The sequence below is a fragment of the Labrus mixtus genome, unplaced genomic scaffold, assembly GCF_963584025.1.
Source record: "Labrus mixtus unplaced genomic scaffold, fLabMix1.1 SCAFFOLD_64, whole genome shotgun sequence".
NCBI classification, from domain to species: domain Eukaryota; kingdom Metazoa; phylum Chordata; class Actinopteri; order Labriformes; family Labridae; genus Labrus; species Labrus mixtus.
This window is the reverse complement of record NW_026870284.1, coordinates 32,501-57,588: the sequence shown is the minus strand read 5'-3', so window position 1 is coordinate 57,588 and position 25,088 is coordinate 32,501. Positions and strand designations below refer to the sequence as shown.

At 40.2% G+C, this 25,088-nt stretch overlaps 2 protein-coding genes across 4 annotated transcripts in view; one reads left to right on the top strand and one right to left on the bottom strand.

Annotated features, from left to right (window-relative positions):
* Positions 1 to 18,861, top strand: part of si:ch211-67f24.7 (uncharacterized) — an 87,318-nt gene extending 68,457 nt beyond the window's left edge. The window contains exons 5-15 of one of the 2 annotated variants that reach the window (XM_061034093.1): positions 12,539 to 12,639; positions 12,765 to 12,877; positions 12,948 to 13,068; positions 13,766 to 13,904; positions 13,979 to 14,086; positions 14,689 to 14,769; positions 14,834 to 14,979; positions 15,051 to 15,149; positions 17,036 to 17,720; positions 18,330 to 18,433; positions 18,646 to 18,861. In XM_061034093.1, the coding sequence (XP_060890076.1) occupies positions 12,539 to 12,639; positions 12,765 to 12,877; positions 12,948 to 13,068; positions 13,766 to 13,904; positions 13,979 to 14,086; positions 14,689 to 14,769; positions 14,834 to 14,979; positions 15,051 to 15,149; positions 17,036 to 17,720; positions 18,330 to 18,433; positions 18,646 to 18,751 (1,803 nt within the window). In that variant the 3' untranslated portion in view covers positions 18,752 to 18,861. Of the gene's footprint in view, positions 1 to 12,538; positions 12,640 to 12,761; positions 12,878 to 12,947; positions 13,069 to 13,765; positions 13,905 to 13,978; positions 14,087 to 14,688; positions 14,770 to 14,833; positions 14,980 to 15,050; positions 15,150 to 17,035; positions 17,721 to 18,329; positions 18,434 to 18,645 lie in introns of both variants that reach the window. The other variant, XM_061034092.1, reaches the window with a different exon arrangement.
* A 4,059-nt stretch (positions 18,862 to 22,920) lies between these two features.
* sos2 (son of sevenless homolog 2 (Drosophila)) overlaps positions 22,921 to 25,088 on the bottom strand; it is a 29,724-nt gene continuing 27,556 nt past the window's right edge. Inside the window, exons 21-23 of one of the 2 annotated variants that reach the window (XM_061034089.1) lie at positions 24,855 to 24,896; positions 24,625 to 24,728; positions 22,921 to 24,549 (exon numbers count right to left, since the gene is read on the bottom strand). In XM_061034089.1, coding sequence (XP_060890072.1) covers positions 24,043 to 24,549; positions 24,625 to 24,728; positions 24,855 to 24,896 — 653 coding nt within the window. In that variant the 3' untranslated portion in view covers positions 22,921 to 24,042. The remainder of the gene's footprint in view (positions 24,550 to 24,624; positions 24,729 to 24,854; positions 24,897 to 25,088) is intronic. The other variant, XM_061034090.1, reaches the window with a different exon arrangement.

Here is a 25,088-nt window from a genome sequence, read left to right as displayed (position 1 = left end):
ACTCAGAAACTAAACTCAGAAACTAAATTCAGAAACTAAACTCACAATCTAAATTCAGAAACTAAATTCAGAAACTAAACTCACAATCTGAACTCAGAAACTAAACTCAGAAACTAAACTCACAATCTAAACTCAAAATCTACACTCAAAAACTAAACTCACAATCTAAACTCACAATCTAAACTCAGAAACTAAACTCACAATCTAAACTCACAATCTAAACTCACAATCTAAACTCACAATCTAAACTCAGAAACTAAACTCAGAATCTACACTCAAAAACTAAACTCAGAAACTAAATTCAGAAACTAAATTCAGAAACTAAACTCACAATCTAAATTCAGAAACTAAATTCAGAATCTAAACTCACAATCTAAACTCAGAAACTAAACTCACAATCTACACTCAAAAACTAAACTCAGAAACTAAACTAAACTCATAATTTAAACTCAGAAACTAAACTCAGAAACTAAATTCAGAAACTAAACTCACAATCTGAACTCAGAAACTAAACTCAGAAACTAAACTCACAATCTAAACTCACAATCTAAACTCAAAAACTAACCTCACAATCTAAACTCACAATCTAAACTCAGAAACTAAACTCACAATCTACACTCAAAAACTAAACTCAGAAACTAAATTCAGAAACTAAATTCAGAAACTAAACTCACAATCTAAATTCAGAAACTAAACTCACAATCTAAACTCACAATCTAAACTCAGAAACTAAACTCACAATCTAAACTCAGAAACTAAACTCACAATCTAAACTCACAATCTAAATTCAGAAACTAAACTCACAATCTGAACTCACAATCTAAACTCAGAAACTGAACTCACAATCTAAACTCAGAAACTGAACTCACAATCTAAACTCAGAAACTGAACTCACAATCTAAATTTGCAATCTAAATTCAGAAACTAAACTCAGAAACTAAACTCACAATCTAAACTCACAATCTAAATTCAGAAACTAAACTCACAATCAAAACTCACAATCTAAACTCACAATCTAAAATCAAAAACTAAACTCACAATCTGAACTCAGAAACTAAACTCACAATCTGAACTCAGAAACTAAACACAGAAACTAAACTCAGAAACTAAACTCACAATCTAAACTCAGAAACTAAACTCACAATCTAAACTCACAATCTGAACTCAAAAACTAAACTCAGAAACTAAACTCAGAAACTAAACTCACAATCTGAACTCAGAAACTAAACTCACAATCTAAACTCACAATCTAAACTCAGAAACTAAACTCACAATCTAAACTCACAATCTGAACTCAGAAACTAAACTCAGAAACTAAACTCAGAAACTAAACTCACAATCTAAACTCAGAAACTAAACTCACAATCTAAACTCACAATCTAAACTCAAAAACTAACCTCACAATCTAAACTCACAATCTAAACTCACAATCTAAACTCAGAAACTAAACTCACAATCTACACTCAAAAACTAAACTCAGAAACTAAATTCAGAAACTAAATTCAGAAACTAAACTCACAATCTAAATTCAGAAACTAAATTCAGAATCTAAACTCACAATCTAAACTCAGAAACTAAACTCACAATCTACACTCAAAAACTAAACTCAGAAACTAAACTAAACTCATAATTTAAACTCAGAAACTAAACTCAGAAACTAAACTCAGAAACTAAACTCAGAAACTAAACTCAGAAACTAAACTCACAATCTAAACTCAGAAACTAAACTCACAATCTAAACTCAGAAACTAAACTCACAATCTGAACTCACAATCTAAACTCAGAAACTGAACTCACAATCTAAACTCAGAAACTGAACTCACAATCTAAACTCAGAAACTGAACTCACAATCTAAATTTGCAATCTAAATTCAGAAACTAAACTCAGAAACTAAACTCACAATCTAAACTCACAATCTAAATTCAGAAACTAAACTCACAATCTACACTCAAAAACTAAACTCACAATCTAAACTCACAATCTAAACTCAGAAACTAAACTCACAATCTACACTCAAAAACTAAACTCAGAAACTAAATTCAGAAACTAAATTCAGAAACTAAACTCACAATCTAAATTCAGAAACTAAATTCAGAAACTAAACTCACAATCTAAACTCAGAATCTAAACTCAGAAACAAAACTCAGAAACAAAACTCAGAAACTAAACTCAGAAACTAAACTCACAATCTAAACTCAGAAACTAAACTCACAATCTAAACTCAAAAACTAAACTCACAATCTGAACTCAGAAACTGAACTCAGAATCTAAATTCAGAAACTAAACTCAGAAACTAAACTAAACTCATAATTTAAACTCAGAAACTAAACTCAGAAACTAAATTCAGAAGCTAAACTCACAATCTAAATTCAGAAACTAAATTCAGAAACTAAACTCACAATCTGAACTCAGAAACTAAACTCAGAAACTAAACTCACAATCTAAACTCACAATCTAAACTCAAAAACTAAACTCACAATCTGAACTCAGAAACTAAACTCACAATCTGAACTCAGAAACTAAACTCAGAAACTAAACTCAGAAACTAAACTCAGAAACTAAACTCAGAAACTAAACTCACAATCTAAACTCAGAAACTAAACTCAGAAACTAAACTCACAATCTAAACTCACAATCTAAACTCAGAAACTAAACTCAGAAACTAAACTCACAATCTAAACTCACAATCTGAACTCAGAAACTAAACTCAGAAACTGAACTCAGAAACTAAACTCACAATCTAAACTCAGAAACTAAACTCACAATCTGAACTCAGAAACTAAACTCAGAAACTAAACTCAGAAACTAAACTCACAATCTAAACTCAGAAACTAAACTCACAATCTAAACTCAAAAACTAAACTCACAATCTAAACTCAGAAACTGAACTCAGAAACTAAATTCAGAAACTAAACTCAGAAACTAAACTAAACTCACAATCTGAACTCACAATCTAAACTCACAATCTAAACTCAGAAACTAAACTCACAATCTACACTCAAAAACTAAACTCAGAAACTAAATTCAGAAACTAAATTCAGAAACTAAACTCACAATCTAAATTCAGAAACTAAATTCAGAAACTAAACTCACAATCTAAACTCAGAATCTAAACTCAGAAACAAAATTCAGAAACTAAACTCACAATCTAAATTCAGAAACTAAACTCACAATCTAAACTTAAAATCTAAACTCAAAAACTAACCTCACAATCTAAACTCACAATCTAAACTCAGAAAATAAACTCACAATCTACACTCAAAAACTAAACTCAGAAACTAAATTCAGAAACTAAATTCAGAAACTAAACTCACAATCTAAATTCAGAAACTAAACTCACAATCTAAACTCACAATCTAAACTCAGAAACTGAACTCACAATCTAAATTCAGAAACTAAACTCACAATCTAAATTTACAATCTAAATTCAGAAACTAAACTCAGAAACTAAACTCATAATCTAAATTCAGAAACTAAACTCAGAAACTAAACTCACAATCTAAATTCAGAAACTAAACTCACAATCTAAACTCACAATCTAACCTCAGAAACTAATCTCACAATCTAAACTCACAAACTAAACTCACAATCTAAACTCAGAAACTAAACACAGAAACTAAATTCAGAGACTAAATTCAGAAACTAAACTCACAATCTAAATTCAGAAACTAAATTCAGAAACTAAACTCACAATCTGAACTCAGAAACTAAACTCAGAAACTAAACTCACAATCTAAACTCAGAAACTAAACTCACAATCTAAACTCACAAACTAAACTCACAATCTAAACTCACAAACTAAACTCACAATCTAAACTCACAATCTAAACTCAGAAACTAAACTCACAATCAAAACTCAGAAACTAAACACAGAAACTAAATTCAGAAACTAAATTCAGAAACTAAACTCACAATCTAAATTCAGAAACTAAATTCAGAAACTAAACTCACAATCTAAACTCAGAATCTAAACTCAGAAACAAAACTCTGAAACAAAACTCAGAAACTAAACTCAGAAACTAAACTCACAATCTAAACTCAGAAACTAAACTCACAATCTAAACTCAAAAACTAAACTCACAATCTAAACTCAGAAACTAAATTCAGAAACTAAACTCAGAAACTAAACTAAACTCATAATTTAAACTCAGAAACTAAACTCAGAAACTAAATTCAGAAACTAAACTCACAATCTAAATTCAGAAACTAAATTCAGAAACTAAACTCACAATCTGAACTCAGAAACTAAACTCAGAAACTAAACTCACAATCTAAACTCAAAATCTACACTCAAAAACTAAACTCAGGAACTAAATTCAGAAACTAAATTCAGAAACTAAACTCACAATCTAAATTCAGAAACTAAACTCACAATCTAAACTCACAATCTAAACTCAGAAACTAAACTCACAATCTAAACTCAGAAACTAAACTCACAATCTAAACTCACAATCTAAACTCACAATCTAAACTCACAATCTAAACTCAGAAACTAAACTCACAATCTACACTCAAAAACTAAACTCACAAACTAAATTCAGAAACTAAACTCACAATCTAAACTCAAAATCTACACTCAAAAACTAAACTCAGGAACTAAATTCAGAAACTAAATTCAGAAACTAAACTCACAATCTAAATTCAGAAACTAAACTCACAATCTAAACTCACAATCTAAACTCAGAAACTAAACTCACAATCTAAACTCAGAAACTAAACTCACAATCTAAACTCACAATCTAAACTCACAATCTAAACTCACAATCTAAACTCAGAAACTAAACTCACAATCTACACTCAAAAACTAAACTCACAAACTAAATTCAGAAACTAAACTCACAATCTCAACTCAGAAACTAAACACAGAAACTAAATTCAGAAACTAAATTCAGAAACTAAACTCACAATCTAAATTCAGAAACTAAATTCAGAAACTAAACTCACAATCTGAACTCAGAAACTAAATTCAGAAACTAAACTCACAATCTGAACTCAGAAACTAAACTCAGAAACTAAACTCACAATCTAAACTCAGAAACTAAACTCACAATCTAAACTCACAAACTAAACTCACAATCTAAACTCACAAACTAAACTCACAATCTAAACTCACAATCTAAACTCAGAAACTAAACTCACAATCAAAACTCAGAAACTAAACACAGAAACTAAATTCAGAAACTAAATTCAGAAACTAAACTCACAATCTAAATTCAGAAACTAAATTCAGAAACTAAACTCACAATCTAAACTCAGAATCTAAACTCAGAAACAAAACTCTGAAACAAAACTCAGAAACTAAACTCAGAAACTAAACTCACAATCTAAACTCAGAAACTAAACTCACAATCTAAACTCAAAAACTAAACTCACAATCTAAACTCAGAAACTAAATTCAGAAACTAAACTCAGAAACTAAACTAAACTCATAATTTAAACTCAGAAACTAAACTCAGAAACTAAATTCAGAAACTAAACTCACAATCTAAATTCAGAAACTAAATTCAGAAACTAAACTCACAATCTGAACTCAGAAACTAAACTCAGAAACTAAACTCACAATCTAAACTCAAAATCTACACTCAAAAACTAAACTCACAATCTAAACTCACAATCTAAACTCAGAAACTAAACTCACAATCTAAACTCACAATCTAAACTCACAATCTAAACTCACAATCTAAACTCAGAAACTAAACTCAGAATCTACACTCAAAAACTAAACTCAGAAACTAAATTCAGAAACTAAATTCAGAAACTAAACTCACAATCTAAATTCAGAAACTAAATTCAGAATCTAAACTCACAATCTAAACTCAGAAACTAAACTCACAATCTACACTCAAAAACTAAACTCAGAAACTAAACTAAACTCATAATTTAAACTCAGAAACTAAACTCAGAAACTAAATTCAGAAACTAAACTCACAATCTGAACTCAGAAACTAAACTCAGAAACTAAACTCACAATCTAAACTCACAATCTAAACTCAAAAACTAACCTCACAATCTAAACTCACAATCTAAACTCAGAAACTAAACTCACAATCTACACTCAAAAACTAAACTCAGAAACTAAATTCAGAAACTAAATTCAGAAACTAAACTCACAATCTAAATTCAGAAACTAAACTCACAATCTAAACTCACAATCTAAACTCAGAAACTAAACTCACAATCTAAACTCAGAAACTAAACTCACAATCTAAACTCACAATCTAAATTCAGAAACTAAACTCACAATCTGAACTCACAATCTAAACTCAGAAACTGAACTCACAATCTAAACTCAGAAACTGAACTCACAATCTAAACTCAGAAACTGAACTCACAATCTAAATTTGCAATCTAAATTCAGAAACTAAACTCAGAAACTAAACTCACAATCTAAACTCACAATCTAAATTCAGAAACTAAACTCACAATCAAAACTCACAATCTAAACTCACAATCTAAAATCAAAAACTAAACTCACAATCTGAACTCAGAAACTAAACTCACAATCTGAACTCAGAAACTAAACACAGAAACTAAACTCAGAAACTAAACTCACAATCTAAACTCAGAAACTAAACTCACAATCTAAACTCACAATCTGAACTCAAAAACTAAACTCAGAAACTAAACTCAGAAACTAAACTCACAATCTGAACTCAGAAACTAAACTCACAATCTAAACTCACAATCTAAACTCAGAAACTAAACTCACAATCTAAACTCACAATCTGAACTCAGAAACTAAACTCAGAAACTAAACTCAGAAACTAAACTCACAATCTAAACTCAGAAACTAAACTCACAATCTAAACTCACAATCTAAACTCAAAAACTAACCTCACAATCTAAACTCACAATCTAAACTCACAATCTAAACTCAGAAACTAAACTCACAATCTACACTCAAAAACTAAACTCAGAAACTAAATTCAGAAACTAAATTCAGAAACTAAACTCACAATCTAAATTCAGAAACTAAATTCAGAATCTAAACTCACAATCTAAACTCAGAAACTAAACTCACAATCTACACTCAAAAACTAAACTCAGAAACTAAACTAAACTCATAATTTAAACTCAGAAACTAAACTCAGAAACTAAATTCAGAAACTAAACTCACAATCTAAATTCAGAAACTAAATTCAGAAACTAAACTCACAATCTAAACTCACAATCTAAACTCAAAAACAAACCTCACAATCTAAACTCACAATCTAAACTCAGAAAATAAACTCACAATCTACACTCAAAAACTAAACTCAGAAACTAAATTCAGAAACTAAATTCAGAAACTAAACTCACAATCTACACTCAAAAACTAAACTCAGAAACTAAACTAAACTCATAATTTAAACTCAGAAACTAAACTCAGAAACTAAATTCAGAAGCTAAACTCACAATCTAAATTCAGAAACTAAATTCAGAAACTAAACTCACAATCTGAACTCAGAAACTAAACTCAGAAACTAAACTCACAATCTAAACTCACAATCTAAACTCAAAAACTAAACTCACAATCTGAACTCAGAAACTAAACTCACAATCTGAACTCAGAAACTAAACTCAGAAACTAAACTCAGAAACTAAACTCAGAAACTAAACTCAGAAACTAAACTCACAATCTAAACTCAGAAACTAAACTCACAATCTAAACTCAGAAACTAAACTCACAATCTGAACTCACAATCTAAACTCAGAAACTGAACTCACAATCTAAACTCAGAAACTGAACTCACAATCTAAACTCAGAAACTGAACTCACAATCTAAATTTGCAATCTAAATTCAGAAACTAAACTCAGAAACTAAACTCACAATCTAAACTCACAATCTAAATTCAGAAACTAAACTCACAATCTACACTCAAAAACTAAACTCACAATCTAAACTCACAATCTAAACTCAGAAACTAAACTCACAATCTACACTCAAAAACTAAACTCAGAAACTAAATTCAGAAACTAAATTCAGAAACTAAACTCACAATCTAAATTCAGAAACTAAATTCAGAAACTAAACTCACAATCTAAACTCAGAATCTAAACTCAGAAACAAAACTCAGAAACAAAACTCAGAAACTAAACTCAGAAACTAAACTCACAATCTAAACTCAGAAACTAAACTCACAATCTAAACTCAAAAACTAAACTCACAATCTGAACTCAGAAACTGAACTCAGAATCTAAATTCAGAAACTAAACTCAGAAACTAAACTAAACTCATAATTTAAACTCAGAAACTAAACTCAGAAACTAAATTCAGAAGCTAAACTCACAATCTAAATTCAGAAACTAAATTCAGAAACTAAACTCACAATCTGAACTCAGAAACTAAACTCAGAAACTAAACTCACAATCTAAACTCACAATCTAAACTCAAAAACTAAACTCACAATCTGAACTCAGAAACTAAACTCACAATCTGAACTCAGAAACTAAACTCAGAAACTAAACTCAGAAACTAAACTCAGAAACTAAACTCAGAAACTAAACTCACAATCTAAACTCAGAAACTAAACTCAGAAACTAAACTCACAATCTAAACTCACAATCTAAACTCAGAAACTAAACTCAGAAACTAAACTCACAATCTAAACTCACAATCTGAACTCAGAAACTAAACTCAGAAACTGAACTCAGAAACTAAACTCACAATCTAAACTCAGAAACTAAACTCACAATCTGAACTCAGAAACTAAACTCAGAAACTAAACTCAGAAACTAAACTCACAATCTAAACTCAGAAACTAAACTCACAATCTAAACTCAAAAACTAAACTCACAATCTAAACTCAGAAACTGAACTCAGAAACTAAATTCAGAAACTAAACTCAGAAACTAAACTAAACTCACAATCTGAACTCACAATCTAAACTCACAATCTAAACTCAGAAACTAAACTCACAATCTACACTCAAAAACTAAACTCAGAAACTAAATTCAGAAACTAAATTCAGAAACTAAACTCACAATCTAAATTCAGAAACTAAATTCAGAAACTAAACTCACAATCTAAACTCAGAATCTAAACTCAGAAACAAAATTCAGAAACTAAACTCACAATCTAAATTCAGAAACTAAACTCACAATCTAAACTTAAAATCTAAACTCAAAAACTAACCTCACAATCTAAACTCACAATCTAAACTCAGAAAATAAACTCACAATCTACACTCAAAAACTAAACTCAGAAACTAAATTCAGAAACTAAATTCAGAAACTAAACTCACAATCTAAATTCAGAAACTAAACTCACAATCTAAACTCAGAAACTAAACTCACAATCTAAATTCAGAAACTAAACTCACAATCTAAACTCACAATCTAAACTCAGAAACTGAACTCACAATCTGAACTCACAATCTAAACTCAGAAACTGAACTCACAATCTAAACTCAGAAACTGAACTCACAATCTAAACTCAGAAACTGAACTCACAATCTAAATTTGCAATCTAAATTCAGAAACTAAACTCACAATCTAAACTCACAATCTAAACTCACAATCTAAACTCACAATCTAAACTCAGAAACTAAACTCACAATCTACACTCAAAAACTAAACTCAGAAACTAAATTCAGAAACTAAATTCAGAAACTAAACTCACAATCTAAATTCAGAAACTAAATTCAGAAACTAAACTCACAATCTAAACTCACAATCTAAACTCAGAAACAAAACTCAGAAACTAAACTCAGAAACTAAACTCACAATCTAAACTCACAATCTAAACTCACAATCTAAACTCAGAAACTGAACTCAGAAACTAAATTCAGAAACTAAACTCAGAAACTAAACTCACAATCTAAACTCAGAATCTAAACTCAGAAACTAAACTCAGAAACTAAACTCACAATCTAAACTCACAATCTAAATTCAGAAACTGAACTCACAATCTAAATTCAGAAACTAAACTCACAATCTAAATTCACAATCTAAACTCAGAAACTAAACTCAGAAACTAAACTCACAATCTAAACTCACAATCTAAACTCACAATCTAAACTCAGAAACTGAACTCAGAAACTAAATTCAGAAACTAAACTCAGAAACTAAACTCACAATCTAAACTCAGAATCTAAACTCAGAAACTAAACTCACAATCTAAACTCACAATCTAAATTCAGAAACTGAACTCACAATCTAAACTCAGAAACTGAACTCACAATCTAAATTCAGAAACTAAACTCACAATCTAAATTCACAATCTAAATTCAGAAACTAAACTCAGAAACTAAACTCACAATCTAAACTCACAATCTAAATTCAGAAACTAAACTCAGAAACTAAACTCAGAAACTAAACTCACAATCTAAACTCACAATCTAAATTCAGAAACTAAACTCAGAAACTAAACTCACAATCTAAATTCAGAAACTAAACTCAGAAACTAAACTCAGAAACTAAACTCACAATCTAAATTCAGAAACTAAACTCAGAAACTAAACTCAGAAACTAAACTCACAATCTAAACTCAGAAACTAAACTCAGAAACTAAACTCAGAATCTAAACTCAGAATCTAAACTCAGAAACTAAACTCAGAAACTAAACTCACAATCTAAACTCACAATCTGAACTCAAAAACTAAACTCACAATCTAAACTCAGAAACTAAACTCAGAATCTAAACTCAGAAACTAAACTCAGAAACTAAATTCAGAAACTAAACTCAGAAACTAAACTCACAATCTAAACTCAGAATCTAAACTCAGAAACTAAACTCAGAAACTAAACTCAGAAACTAAACTCACAATCTAAACTCACAATCTGAACTCAGAAACTAAACTCACAATCTAAACTCAGAAACTAAACTCACAATCTAAACTCACAATCTGAACTCAGAAACTAAACTCACAATCTAAATTCAGAAACTAAACTCACAAACTAAACTCACAATCTCAACTCACAATCTAAATTCAGAAACTAAACTCAGAAACTAAACTCAGAAACTAAACTCACAATCTAAACTCACAATCTAAATTCAGAAACTAAACTCAGAAACTAAACTCACAATCTAAATTCAGAAACTAAACTCAGAAACTAAACTCAGAAACTAAACTCACAATCTAAAATCAGAAACTAAACTCAGAAACTAAACTCAGAAACTAAACTCACAATCTAAACTCAGAAACTAAACTCAGAAACTAAACTCAGAATCTAAACTCAGAATCTAAACTCAGAAACTAAACTCAGAAACTAAACTCACAATCTAAACTCACAATCTGAACTCAGAAACTAAACTCACAATCTAAACTCAGAAACTGAACTCACAATCTAAATTCAGAAACTAAACTCACAATCTAAATTCACAATCTAAATTCAGAAACTAAACTCAGAAACTAAACTCACAATCTAAACTCACAATCTAAATTCAGAAACTAAACTCAGAAACTAAACTCACAATCTAAATTCAGAAACTAAACTCACAATCTAAACTCACAATCTGAACTCAGAAACTAAACTCACAATCTAAACTCACAATCTGAACTCACAATCTAAATTCAGAAACTAAACTCACAATCTAAATTCAGAAACTAAACTCACAATCTGAACTCAGAAACTAAACTCACAATCTAAACTCAGAAACTGAACTCACAATCTAAATTCAGAAACTAAACTCACAATCTAAATTCACAATCTAAATTCAGAAACTAAACTCAGAAACTAAACTCACAATCTAAACTCACAATCTGAACTCAGAAACTAAACTCACAATCTAAACTCAGAAACTGAACTCACAATCTAAATTCAGAAACTAAACTCACAATCTAAATTCACAATCTAAATTCAGAAACTAAACTCACAATCTAAACTCACAATCTAAATTCAGAAACTAAACTCAGAAACTAAACTCAGAAACTAAACTCACAATCTGAACTCACAATCTAAATTCAGAAACTAAACTCAGAAACTAAACTCAGAAACTAAACTCAGAAACTAAACTCAGAAACTAAACTCACAATATAAATTCAGAAACTAAACTCACAATATAAATTCAGAAACTAAACTCACAATCTAAATTCAGAAACTAAACTCAGAAACTAAACTCAGAAACTAAACTCAGAAACTAAACTCACAATCTAAATTCAGAAACTAAACTCACAATCTAAACTCACAATCTAAATTCAGAAACTAAACTCAGAAACTAAACTCAGAAACTAAACTCACAATCTAAATTCAGAAACTAAACTCAGAAACTAAACTCAGAAACTAAACTCACAATCTAAATTCAGAAACTAAACTCAGAAACTAAACTCACAATCTAAACTCACAATCTAAATTCAGAAACTAAACTCAGAAACTAAACTCAGAAACTAAACTCACAATCTAAACTCACAATCTAAATTCAGAAACTAAACTCAGAAACTAAACTCAGAAACTAAACTCAGAAACTAAACTCACAATCTAAACTCAGAAACTAAACTCACAATCTAAACTCAGAAACTAAACTCAGAAACTAATCTCAGATATGAAACTAAACTCACAAACTAAACTCAGATAGTAAACTTCAGAGTGAACTGAAGGTTGTTCTCTGTGTGCAGGAGGAGCTCGGGGTGATGCAGTGTCAGATCTTACAGCTGTACAGTCACAAACAGCGACCTCTGCAGGACGCAAAGAGCTCCACATCCAAACTCAGAGAAAGGTAAAAAGTCCAGTTTGTGTTCTTGTGATTTCATGATCTCACTTCAGACTCATTGATGAGCTCAGTTCAGCAGGCTGAAGGTTCTGCTGATAACCTTCAAACATTTCACCGTCTGTCCACAGCAGCGAGCCAGCAGAGGCGCCGTGTGACCGTTCGTCTGCTGCCTGTCTGTCCAGAGGAAAACTGCTGCTGCACTGTTTCCTGCAGGGACTCAAAGCAGGACTGAGTGAAGGCACAGGTGAGGAGTTTACCTGTAAGGTGTGTTATAACCCTGACCACTCATACTCACCTCTCCTTCTGTTCTTCAGACGCTCGACATCAGGTGTCCATGCAGCTGCTGCACTCTGAGTGGGAATATGTGTCAACGTTAAACCAGCTGTACGACAAATACAAGAGTCTGCCCGCTCACCAGACCACCACCGAGCCGCAGTGAGTGAGGAAACATCGAGATGTTTCAGAAACACAGAAAAACATCCATTCAATGAGGAAACCTGTGTGTGTGTGTGTGTCTCTGTGTGTATGCGTCTGTGTGTGTGTGTGTGTGTGTGTGTGTGTGTGTGTGTGTCTCTGTGTGTATGTGTGTGTGTGTGTGTGTGTCTCTGTGTGTATGTGTGTGTGTGTGTGTGTGTCTGTGTGTGTGTGTGTGTGTGTCTCTGTGTGTGTGTGTGTGTGTGTGTGTGTGTGTCTCTGTGTGTGTGTGTGTGTGTGTGTGTGTGTCTCTGTGTGTGTGTGTGTGTGTGTGTGTGTGTGTGTGTGTGTCTCTGTGTGTGTGTGTGTGTGTGTGTATGCGTCTCTGTGTGTGTGTGTGTGTGTGTGTGTGTGTGTGTGTGTGTGTGTGTGTGTGTGTATGCGTCTCTGTGTGTGTGTCTGTATGTGTGTGTGTGTGTGTGTGTGTGTGTGTGTGTGTGTGTGTGTCTCTGTGTGTGTGTGTGTGTGTCTCTGTGTGTGTGTGTGTGTGTGTGTGTGTGTGTGTGTGTCTGTGTGTGTGTGTGTGTGTGTGTGTGTGTGTGTGTGTGTCTCTGTGTGTGTGTGTGTGTGTGTGTGTGTGTGTGTGTGTGTGTGTCTGTGTGTGTGTGTCTCTGTGTGTGTGTGTGTGTGTGTGTGTGTGTGTGTGTGTGTGATCCAGTCAGACTCACCTGAAGTGTGTGGAGCAGCTGCTGCAGCATCACCTGCTCTTCAGGAACACTCTGCAGGAGAGATTATCAGCTGATCACTGGAAGTCTCTGGTGGGAGACATCCTGGTGCAGCTCGTCGGTCAGAACGACGTGAGTTCTTCTTCTACAGAATCAAATCAAGTGTTCAGTGAGACTGAGCTGAAAACGTCTTGTTTGTTTTACAGACCACGTTCTCAGACATGTACCTCGGATACACGACTACGCTGGCTTCTTTCCTCTCGCTCGAGTTCAACAGACTGAATCACCGTCCACAGAAAAGCAACAAAAAGCAGGTAGAGAGAGAGCGAGGCGTTAAAGGAGAGTTCAACATGTTACATGAAGCTTGAGTTCCGCTGGCTGTGTTGTTGTTAGAGCTGTGTTTACATGGACGGGAGGCCCGGCGCCTCCCCCCTGCGTCCATCCTCTTCGTCTTCTGCCTGCTCCACTTTTCAGAAAATGTGTGCTCAAACAGGCCGTTTGGAGATTTTCCCTTTATGACATCACAAAGGGCATTAGCCCCTCCCCCAGGTGGGTGACACTCCCACAGCTAGGTGTTTGTTCTGCCCTCTGAGTCTGCCTTCTCACCGTAAACAATAGGACATGGAGCGAGAAAGACCGAGTACACCCAAGCCCTTCAAGAGAAGGGGCGTGGTCAGACACAGCTCATTTACATATTTAAAGCTGTAGTACACACGGATCACTGAAGGATAAATCATTTAGGTTCCTTGAAATGAATTTCTTTAGATCCTGTCTGAGTCCACTGAATGATATTTGAATCATCTGAGAGTGCTGACCTCCGTTTGTGGAGCAGCTGAAGCGCAGGAAGTTTCCTTCTACAAAACTCTGACCTGTTAGTGAGCGTCTCATAACCGTGTTTTATGTTTCCATGAAACAGACGGAGAGAGAGGAGATGAAGCTGCTCTCGCTGCTGCTGGCGCCGCTCTCTCGTGTTCACAGCTACCTGAGCCACATCCAGGTGAGTGTAGTGAATACACTGATCAGAGCTTATTAAAGAATATTAATAATGAGGTCTCCTGCAGAACTTGCTGCAGTGGACGGGTAAAGAGCATCCTGACTGCAGCCTCCTGCTTGGCACTGAGCGAGCGCTGAGGAGCGTTCTGTCTCACTGTCACGCCATCCTGGAGGAAGACGTCCGATGGGAGGAAGGAGACGGAACTGCACAAAGGTCAGCGAGCACAGAGACATCAGGTCACATTTCTCCTGAGTTTATATTAAAACTATTTTTGTTTTCTGCAGCTGCTCTGATGCAGCGGCTGCTGGAGTGTCTGTGAACTGTTGCATGAGGAGCCAACAAACCAGAGAGGCTCATCAGGAGTCCAACGCCGCAGCTCACAGGTGAGTGGCGCCCTCTGCTGGCTACACACCTCCCTCTCTCTCTCCCTGGTTAATGAGGGCGTCCTGGTATAGTGACCTCCCTCTCTCTCTCCCTGGTTAATGAGGGCGTCCTGGTATAGTGACCTCCCTCTCTCTCTCTCTGGTTAATGAGGGTGTCCTGATTTAGCGACCTCCCTCTCTCTCTGGTTAATGAGGGCGTCCTGGTTTAGTGACATCTCTCTCTCTCTCTGGTTAATGAGGGCGTCCTGGTTTAGTGACATCTCTCTCTCTCTCTGGTTAATGAGGGCGTCCTGGTTTAGTGACATCTCTCTCTCTCTCTGGTTAATGAGGGTGTCCTGATTTAGTGACCTCCCTCTCTCTCCCTGGTTAATGAGGGCGTCCTGGTTTAATGACCTCCCTCTCTCTCTCCCTGGTTAATGAGGGCATCCTGATTTAGTGACCTCCCTCTCTCTCTGGTTAATGAGGGCGTCCTGGTTTAGTGACCTCCCTCTCTCTCTCTCTGGTTAATGAGGGTGTCCTGATTTAGCGACCTCCCTCTCTCTCTCTCTGGTTAATGAGGGTGTCCTGATTTAGTGACCTCCCTCTCTCTCTGGTTAATGAGGGCATCCTGGTTTAGTGACATCTCTCTCTCTCCCTGGTTAATGAGGGCGTCCTGGTTTAATGACCTCTCTCTCCCTGGTTAATGAGGGTGTCCTGGTTTAATGACCTCCCTCTCTCTCTCCCTGGTTAATGAGGGCGTCCTGGTTTAGTGACCTCCCTCTCTCTCTCTCTGGTTAATGAGGGTGTCCTGATTTAGCGACCTCCCTCTCTCTCTCTCTGGTTAATGAGGGTGTCCTGATTTAGTGACCTCCCTCTCTCTCTGGTTAATGAGGGCATCCTGGTTTAGTGACATCTCTCTCTCTCCCTGGTTAATGAGGGCGTCCTGGTTTAATGACCTCTCTCTCCCTGGTTAATGAGGGCGTCCTGGTTTAATGACCTCCCTCTCTCTCTCCCTGGTTAATGAGGGCGTCCTGGTTTAGTGACCTCCCTCTCTCTCTCCCTGGTTAATGAGGGCGTCCTGGTTTAATGACCTCTCTCTCCCTGGTTAATGAGGGTGTCCTGGTTTAATGACCTCCCTCTCTCTCTCCCTGGTTAATGAGGGCATCCTGGCATAGTGACCTCCCTCTCTCTCTCCCTGGTTAATGAGGGCGTCCTGGTTTAGTGACCTCCCTCTCTCTCTTCCTGGTTAATGAGGGCATCCTGGTATAGTGACCTCCCTCGCTCTCTCTCTCTGGTTAATGAGGGTGTCCTGATTTAGTGACCTCCCTCTCTCTCTTCCTGGTTAATGAGGGCATCCTGGTATAGTGACCTCCCTCTCTCTCTCTCTGGTTAATGAGGGTGTCCTGGTATAGTGACCTCCCTCTCTCTCTTCCTGGTTAATGAGGGTGTCCTGGTATAGTGACCTCCCTCTCTCTCTCTCTGGTTAATGAGGGCATCCTGGTTTAGTGACCTCCCTCTCTCTCTTCCTGGTTAATGAGGGCGTCCTGGTATAGTGACCTCCCTCTCTCTCTTCCTGGTTAATGAGGGTGTCCTGGTATAGTGACCTCCCTCTCTCTCTCTCTGGTTAATGAGGGTGTCCTGGTATAGTGACCTCCCTCTCTCTCTCTCTGGTTAATGAGGGCGTCCTGGTATAGTGACCTCCCTCTCTCTCTCTCTGGTTAATGAGGGTGTCCTGGTATAGTGACCTCCCTCTCTCTCTTCCTGGTTAATGAGGGTGTCCTGGTATAGTGACCTCCCTCTCTCTCTCTCTGGTTAATGAGGGTGTCCTGGTATAGTGACCTCCCTCTCTCTCTTCCTGGTTAATGAGGGCGTCCTGGTTTAATGACCTCCCTCTCTCTCTCTCACAGAGACCAGCAGCAGGTCACCGGCCTCACCAACGGGGTCGACGGCTGTCACACGATGCATCTCGAGCGCTGGTCCTGCAGCCCGGTGAGGAGGAAGAGTTGCGGAAGAGACCGTGGCGTCCAGAACACGCCAGCCAGAGACTGTGGACACGCTCACTGCTCGCTTCTCACCCCCGACACCGCCGGGTGGGGGGACAATAGTGACTCGGGTCAGGGCACCTTCAGCCATCCCACAGGGAAGGGGACTAACGAGCTGGAGGGACCTCACACCCACCCCAGCCTGGAGGATTGTGAGACGGACCCAGACGACACCTCAGCCTTCGACTTCTCCTCTGTGACCTCATGCAGCCCTGACGGCACGCTGCGCCGGGAGGACGAGGAGGACGAGGGGGAGGAGGGGGACGAGGGGGAGGAGGAGGACAGCCAGGTGCCGGTGCTGCTGAAACCCTCGTACAGCCAGCAGCAGCAGAGGGAGGCACCAAGAGAGAGGACGGTGTGTCTGAGGTGGCAGATCCCCAGACTGACCCCCCACCCCCCCCTGAGGAGCCCCGCAGCGCCGTGTGCAGACGGGCCCAAGCCGTGCCTCGTCAGCTCCTACGGGAAGAGGCTGGTCAGCGTCAAGAAGGGGTCGCCGCCCCTTCATCCAAAAAGTGCCTTCAGGCCCATCTGGGACGATCCATCCAAACAGGTGGTTAGTTTTTAAAGCTGTAACATAAAGTTAGATAATGAGGTCTGTTTGAGGGTATCAAAGAGTTCACTCCTCTCATGACTGAACTGGGGGGGGGGGGGGACCTCCCAGAGATCCTGGAGACGCCCCCATGTGTGCCCCAGGATGCTCTTTTTAGACTCTTTAGACACTCTTTCCTGGTTACATAAACTTTAAATAAAAAAACAAATATAGGGGGCAGCAGTGAGTCCATTTTTTTGACAGCAGCGCTATGTGACGGCCTTTTTGCTTCACGCCAGCAAACCGTTTAGCAGTCCGGCATCATGTAGCCGATGTCTGGTGAGGGGCTGCAGTGACTCAGGTGGTCTTGTTCAGTCAGCACATACTCTGCAAAAGTCTTAGATTTTTTTTTATTTAGAGTTAAAGAGTGAAATGTTTGAGAAATTCAATTTGCTGCCCCCTAGTGGTTACTTAATGATATTTCAGGCACTTGGTGTACATGTTCATGTACCTGTTTGTAGCCACGCCCTCTGACCAGTATTCAGTCATGATCTCTGTACCCTCCTGACCGCGCTGTGCATCACTCTGTTTCCTGTCAGTAACACTCTGACATCACTTCCTGTCCTTCAGGCTGATTCAGCTCCAGAGAGAGACAACAGACAAAGCTTCATCCCCATCCAAGCTGCAGCGAGGAAAAGTTTCCAGAACTTCAACCCGAGCAGAGACGGTCTGAGGTGAGCGCCTCCATCAGAGCGCCTTAATGTTAAAAACTAAATTCACACTCGTCATCTTCACTGTGGCCCAGTGGGTAAGCCCGCTGGTAAGTCCACCAATTGGAAGATACTAGGTTCAATTCCCGTGAATAACAAAGCTCCTTACTAACAATGCAAACCTGCTCGTAAAGTTAAAAACTAAATAAATTCACTTTCCTGTTGCATGTCTTTAGACCCGGCCTGTCTCAGCAGCGAGGTGTTAACTACGCGGCGGCCACGAGCAGCGGAGGATTGTGGGATGACAGCGAGGACAGCGAGGGACCGTGCAGCACCGTTTGACCCGCTCTAACCCGGAAACCAGAGGAGCCGCTCTAAAAACTGTTTGAAGGTCAAAGAACATGTGAAGCCATGTTGAGAGATTATTTGATGAATTTGACAAAGAAAGGCTCTCTCTCACACACACACAGAGAGAGAGAGAGAGAGAGAGAGAGAGAGAGAGAGAGAGAGAGAGAGAGAGAGAGAGAGAGAGAGAGAGAGAGAGAGACAGACAGACAGACAGACAGACAGACACACACACACACACACACACCTGATGACATGTGGGTTAGAGGATAATTAGTTTTAGAGTTTATATACTCAGGTAGTAATTAATGCACCATGGAGGTAGATGATATCTTCTTGACTTCATCTCATAGGGACTTACTGTTCATTTGACTTCTTTATCGTTCATCTTCACATCAAGCAGTAACTCCCGGTGTTTAAAAATGAAGCTGACACTGAAGTGTAAAATCCTGCAGTTCCTTCTTTTTTTTTTGGTCGATTAATCAGAGAACTGACAGAAAAACAAGTGAAACTATTTGAATAATTATTTCTTAAATAATCATGATGTTTACTTTTTAAATGTGAGGGTTCCTTTCATCTTTTCTGTTTTGAGATAATTTGAAAGCATTTGTGATATTTGGGACTTTTGGTTGGACTAAAACAAGCTTTGGGAAGTTTCAGGCTACTTGTACTTTTTTCAAACATATTAAAAAGCAAACAAACAGTCGACATATGGAGGAAATAAAAATACTCTTAAGATGAGCTTTAACTCAACTAAAACATTTATAGTCCAGTCACAATGGTCATAATCATTAAATAGATCAGCCAGGAATGTTTGTGTTCTATTAGTTCAATTCTGATGATCTAAACTTATTTTGAAAAGGATATTTGGTACTTTCACTTCAGTTGGTCAACCTTTATTTTCCTGTGGACAGTTTAGACTAAATCCTGAAAAATAACTCTTTTTAAGGTAGTTATATAAAACATAATTTGTCACTAAAGGAAGACACAACGTGTTTTATTAAAATAGATTTTAGTGTTTGAGATAAACGAAATCACTGGAAACAACACAGTGCTGATAGTTTATATATAGTTGGTTGAATATACAGAAAATATAGATTTAAAAACGTTATTTGTTGTTTTACCTTTCAGTTCCTGGCTTCCCGCCGTCAGTAGTCTCCGCTAGTTGCCTAGCAACTACGTAACTGTGTTCTGGTGCTCCGTTGAAAAATGCAACCATAGCGAAAAACGATATTAACAGCCATTCATGTCCCCTGTGAAGAAATGCAGATTGTAGATTTCTGAGGAAGCATTTCTCGATGGATGAATGGTCCTTTCAAATAAGACTCATGTTAGATTTCAGAGGAAGAAGCCCCCTGTGCACAGCCCCGTGCGCAGAACCTGTGCGCAGCCCCCTGTGCGCAGAACCTGTGCGCAGCCCCCTGTGCGCAGAACCTGTGCGCAGAACCTGTGCGCAGCCCCGTGCGCAGCCCCGTGCGCAGCCCCCTGTGCGCAGACCCCTGTGCGCAGAACCTGTGCGCAGCCCCCTGTGCGCAGAACCTGTGCGCAGAACCTGTGCGCAGCCCCCTGTGCGCAGAACCTGTGCGCAGCCCCCTGTGCGCAGAACCTGTTGGATGGGTAGCAGTATTCAATAGAACACCCGGGACAGAATTCAATCTGTTCGGGAACACTACAAACCTAAAGAGTAATAAATAGTGAGTCTGGGATGTTCTGGTAAATATATTTGATTCAACAAGGCTAGCTGTCTGTGGCTGGAAGCTAACAGTGAGCTAGCTAGGTAAAAAAAACATTAATTTATGAATCGTTTGCTTTTTTTCTATATTCATATTGTCCTCTGACGTTAAGCACATATCAGAGAGGAAGCTAAATAAAAAAAGAAGAGAGCAATGAGTAGTTCAGTACAAAATAAGACTGGGTGATTTATTAATCTCATCAAGACCGTTAATATTAATACAAAGCAGTTAAAAGGCCACAAACCATCAAATCAACCTGCTGCTGGATCAGGCTGTTACACAGGACTCTGTCAGGGCGGAAATCTACTCACTGAAAATGGATTTTGGCTAATTAAGCTCGCCAATACTGACTGTGGGAAGGGACAGAGAAGTGTTAGGACTTCATGTGAAGCTCCGCTCCTCAGAGAGGAGAGAGAGGAGAGAGAGGGGTCTCAGAGAGGAGAGAGAGAGGTCTCAGAGAGGAGCGAGAGGAGAGAGAGGGGTCTCAGAGAGGAGAGAGAGGGGTCTCAGAGAGGAGAGAGAGGGGTCTCAGAGAGGAGAGAGAGAGGAGAGAGAGGGGTCTCAGAGAGGAGAGAGAGGGGTCTCAGAGAGGAGAGAGAGGAGAGAGAGGGGTCTCAGAGAGGAGAGAGAGAGGTCTCAGAGAGGAGAGAGAGGGGTCTCAGAGAGGAGAGAGAGAGAGAGGTCTCAGAGAGGAGAGAGGAGAGAGAGGTCTCAGAGAGGAGAGAGAGAGGAGAGAGAGAGGGGTCTCAGAGAGGAGAGAGAGGAGAGAGAGGGGTCTCAGAGAGGAGAGAGAGGTCTCAGAGAGGAGCGAGAGGAGAGAGAGGGGTCTCAGAGAGGAGAGAGAGGGGTCTCAGAGAGGAGAGAGAGGGGTCTCAGAGAGGAGAGAGAGAGGAGAGAGAGGGGTCTCAGAGAGGAGAGAGAGAGGTCTCAGAGAGGAGAGAGAGAGGAGAGAGAGGGGTCTCAGAGAGGAGCGAGAGAGGTCTCAGAGAGGAGAGAGAGAGGAGAGAGAGAGGGGTCTCAGAGAGGAGAGAGAGGAGAGAGGGGTCTCAGAGAGGAGAGAGAGGGGTCTCAGAGAGGAGAGAGAGAGGTCTCAGAGAGGAGAGAGAGGAGAGAGAGAGGTCTCAGAGAGGAGAGAGAGGAGAGAGAGGGGTCTCAGAGAGGAGAGAGAGAGGTCTCAGAGAGGAGCGAGAGAGGTCTCAGAGAGGAGCGAGAGGAGAGAGAGGGGTCTCAGAGAGGAGAGAGAGGGGTCTCAGAGAGGAGAGAGAGAGGAGAGAGGGGTCTCAGAGAGGAGAGAGAGGGGTCTCAGAGAGGAGAGAGAGAGGAGTCTCAGAGAGGAGAGAGAGGGGTCTCAGAGAGGAGAGAGAGAGGTCTCAGAGAGGAGCGAGAGGAGAGAGAGGGGTCTCAGAGAGGAGAGAGAGGGGTCTCAGAGAGGAGAGAGAGGGGTCTCAGAGAGGAGAGAGAGAGGTCTCAGAGAGGAGAGAGAGAGGTCTCAGAGAGGAGCGAGAGGAGAGAGAGGGGTCTCAGAGAGGAGAGAGAGAGGTCTCAGAGAGGAGAGAGAGGAGAGAAAGGGGTCTCAGAGAGGAGAGAGAGGAGAGAGAGGGGTCTCAGAGAGGAGAGAGAGAGGTCTCAGAGAGGAGAGAGAGGAGAGAAAGGGGTCTCAGAGAGGAGAGAGAGGGGCCTCAGAGAGGAGAGAGAGGGGCCTCAGAGAGGAGAGAGAGGGGCCTCAGAGAGGAGAGAGGGGTCTCAGAGAGGAGCGAGAGGAGAGAGAGGGGTCTCAGAGAGGAGAGAGAGGGGTCTCAGAGAGGAGAGAGAGAGGAGAGAGAGGGGCCTCAGAGAGGAGAGAGGGGTCTCAGAGAGGAGCGAGAGGAGAGAGAGGGGTCTCAGAGAGGAGAGAGAGGGGTCTCAGAGAGGAGAGAGAGGAGAGAGAGGGGTCTCAGAGAGGAGAGAGAGGGGTCTCAGAGAGGAGAGAGAGGGGCCTCAGAGAGGAGAGAGAGGGGCCTCAGAGAGGAGAGAGAGGGGCCTCAGAGAGGAGAGAGGGGTCTCCGGGGTTAACGAGGCGCTGGACTTGCTGGACGCTTTCTGCCTCCGTCCACGTGGAAAGTGAGTTGGAGCAGCTGCATAGGAACACTTTTACAAACATGACCTAGAACAACTGTTGAAGCCTAAAGTGCACAAAGTTTATCAGGAGAAAGAAAAAGTCCAATTCTTCACTATGATGACTCAGCATTGTCTTTGAAAAGGACAAAAGGCCATTAGTAGGATGTACAAAGTGAAGCACACGTCTCAGTAAGTGCTTGGCATGTTGAGCGAGGGGGGGGGGAGACAGATTGTCTGTGAGTACGTTAGTGACATGTTGCTGTTTGTATCCGACTGAAACAGCGTCGGATTATTAGACAATATTCAACTGAACAGATGCGGATGTACGATACAACAGGGGAGAAAACCTTTGTCACTTTATACAAATGATTACGTTAGTGTATACATGTTATATATACACAGTATCCACAAACATGTACAGGTTCATAGTGTATAGCTTTGTTCTAAACATTACATAGACAACTTGATTTTTTAGTTTGCTTATTTCTGTAAAGTAGAAAACAAAATAAAAGGCACATCTGAGCGTGAAGCAGGAGGGTTATTTCAGTCTTTCAAACTAAATGTTTTCAAGCAGGAAACAGAAATGTGAGTCAAACTTCAACAAAACCCTCCTTTTCAGGGGTGATTTAAGGTATCTGGAGCAGCCACTAGGGGGAGCCGACCCAGCTGTGGTGGGAGTTTGAATACTAAAGAAGAGTTGGTCGCACAGTGTCCAGACAGCCCGGATCCTTTAAGACATCAGGACCAAGAAAAAGTGTTTTTTGTCTCTGTGTCTTCATCCTCGACCCGTGCTGTTTGAAACCGTGGCGTCCTCCCTCTGTCGAAACGCCGGTCTCTCACTTTGTCCAAACTCGATGTGCAAATGGAGTGTTCTGGGCTCTGTGTGTCCGGGGAGGAGCGGATAAGGCAACTTCAGTGTCTGCAGAGAGGCCTGACTCATGTCTTAAAGTCACAGTGTTCACATGAGATACAAGGCGGGGGGGCGAGGAGGAGGGGGGGAGGGGGGGTGATGCCTTTCTTTTAAAGTGTTTAAAAAAGAAAATCCCTCGTCCCCCTGCATAAAATAAGACTTTGGCAAACGTCTGCTGCTCACACACAAAGTGAGAGCTGAAGGTCAGTGAGCTCACACAAACTAAAGCTCGACAGTTCAGGCTACAAATTCCAAGGCCCTGCCCACTTTCTACCCCTTCCAAAAAGAGGAGGGGCCAGTAGGCGGGGCAGAGAGAGTGAGGGGTGAGAACTTTGACCCCGCTCCGTACTCCACACAAACACGCTGGCACACCGGTGTGGGTTTCTCATTGGCACAGAGGGTTTCAGATGAAGGTGGAGCTACTGATCCCCTGAGAGGCACAGCGGAGGGAGGTGATTGGTCGATACGGAGGGCGAGCCAGGGGGGCATGTGGAGCAGTTTCTCTGATCTGTTCAGTCCACTGTGTCCTAGTTTAAAGTAACGCAGACTCACTGGCTGCTGTCGCTGTTCTCCACCAATGAGAGGCCTTGTAGCGGCGGCTGCAGCAGCTCCCTTTTGTATGTCTTTGGTGGGAGTTTGGGGAGTTGTGGGCTGGAGTTGTGGCGCGGGGGGACGGGCGGAGCGGTGATGGGGACAGGAAGAGGGCAGAGGCTGTTCTGGCTGGCGCTGAGCGGGCAGGTCCGGCGGGGGACGCGAGGCGACGGCGTGCTGGGCGGGGTGTTGGGGGAGCTGGGGGAGCTGCTGAAGTCCCAGTGGTATCGGCCCACTGGGGAAGGCTGCAGGTTGAGGGGGTAGTTGATGAAAATCTCCGGGGGCCGCTGAGGCACCGGGGGAGGTGTGTCGGGCATAGGGTCTCTGGGGGGAGGGGGAGGGGGGCTGGGCAGGGGGCCGTCCATTGGGGGGCCGTTGTAGACCAGCGATCGAGGCTGGATTCTGGGCAGAGGAGGGGGCAGTCGGGGCGGGATGGCCGGGGGGCTGTTGGACCTGGAGCTGAGCTGAGACACACAGAGACACGAGCAGGTCAGAACGATTCACAGACTGAAGACAGAGTCACTTTAATCAACGCTTACTTTGGATTCAGACATGGCGTCTTTCCTTCGTGGCGGCAGAGGAGGCGGCTTCAGCAGCTCCTCCCCGAGCTGGTGGAGGCTGCCGCAAGACACCGACTGAAACTCTGAGGAGACAAAGAAGATGGAACATAAAGGTAAGTCGTTCAGTAAAGATGAAGATCTGATGAGTCGTCTTCAAGCTGCAGTCAGAAAAATCTAATCCTTTGAAAGAGGTGAAATGTTGAACTCACTGGAAGGAGGCAGAAGAACAGGAGCGAATATGGAGTTACTCCCTGCAGAGTGAAAGACAGAAGAGATTTCAACCTTTCACCACCTTCAATCACTTCACACTTTCTTCTTTAGTCAGAAATATAAAAATCAGAGTGTGTGCAGTCGAACAAATTTCAAATGTCAGAAAATCATCTGACTGATCGGAGCAGCTGATCAAACGGTGATCGGTCGTCGTGCCTCAGTGAACGCTGCAC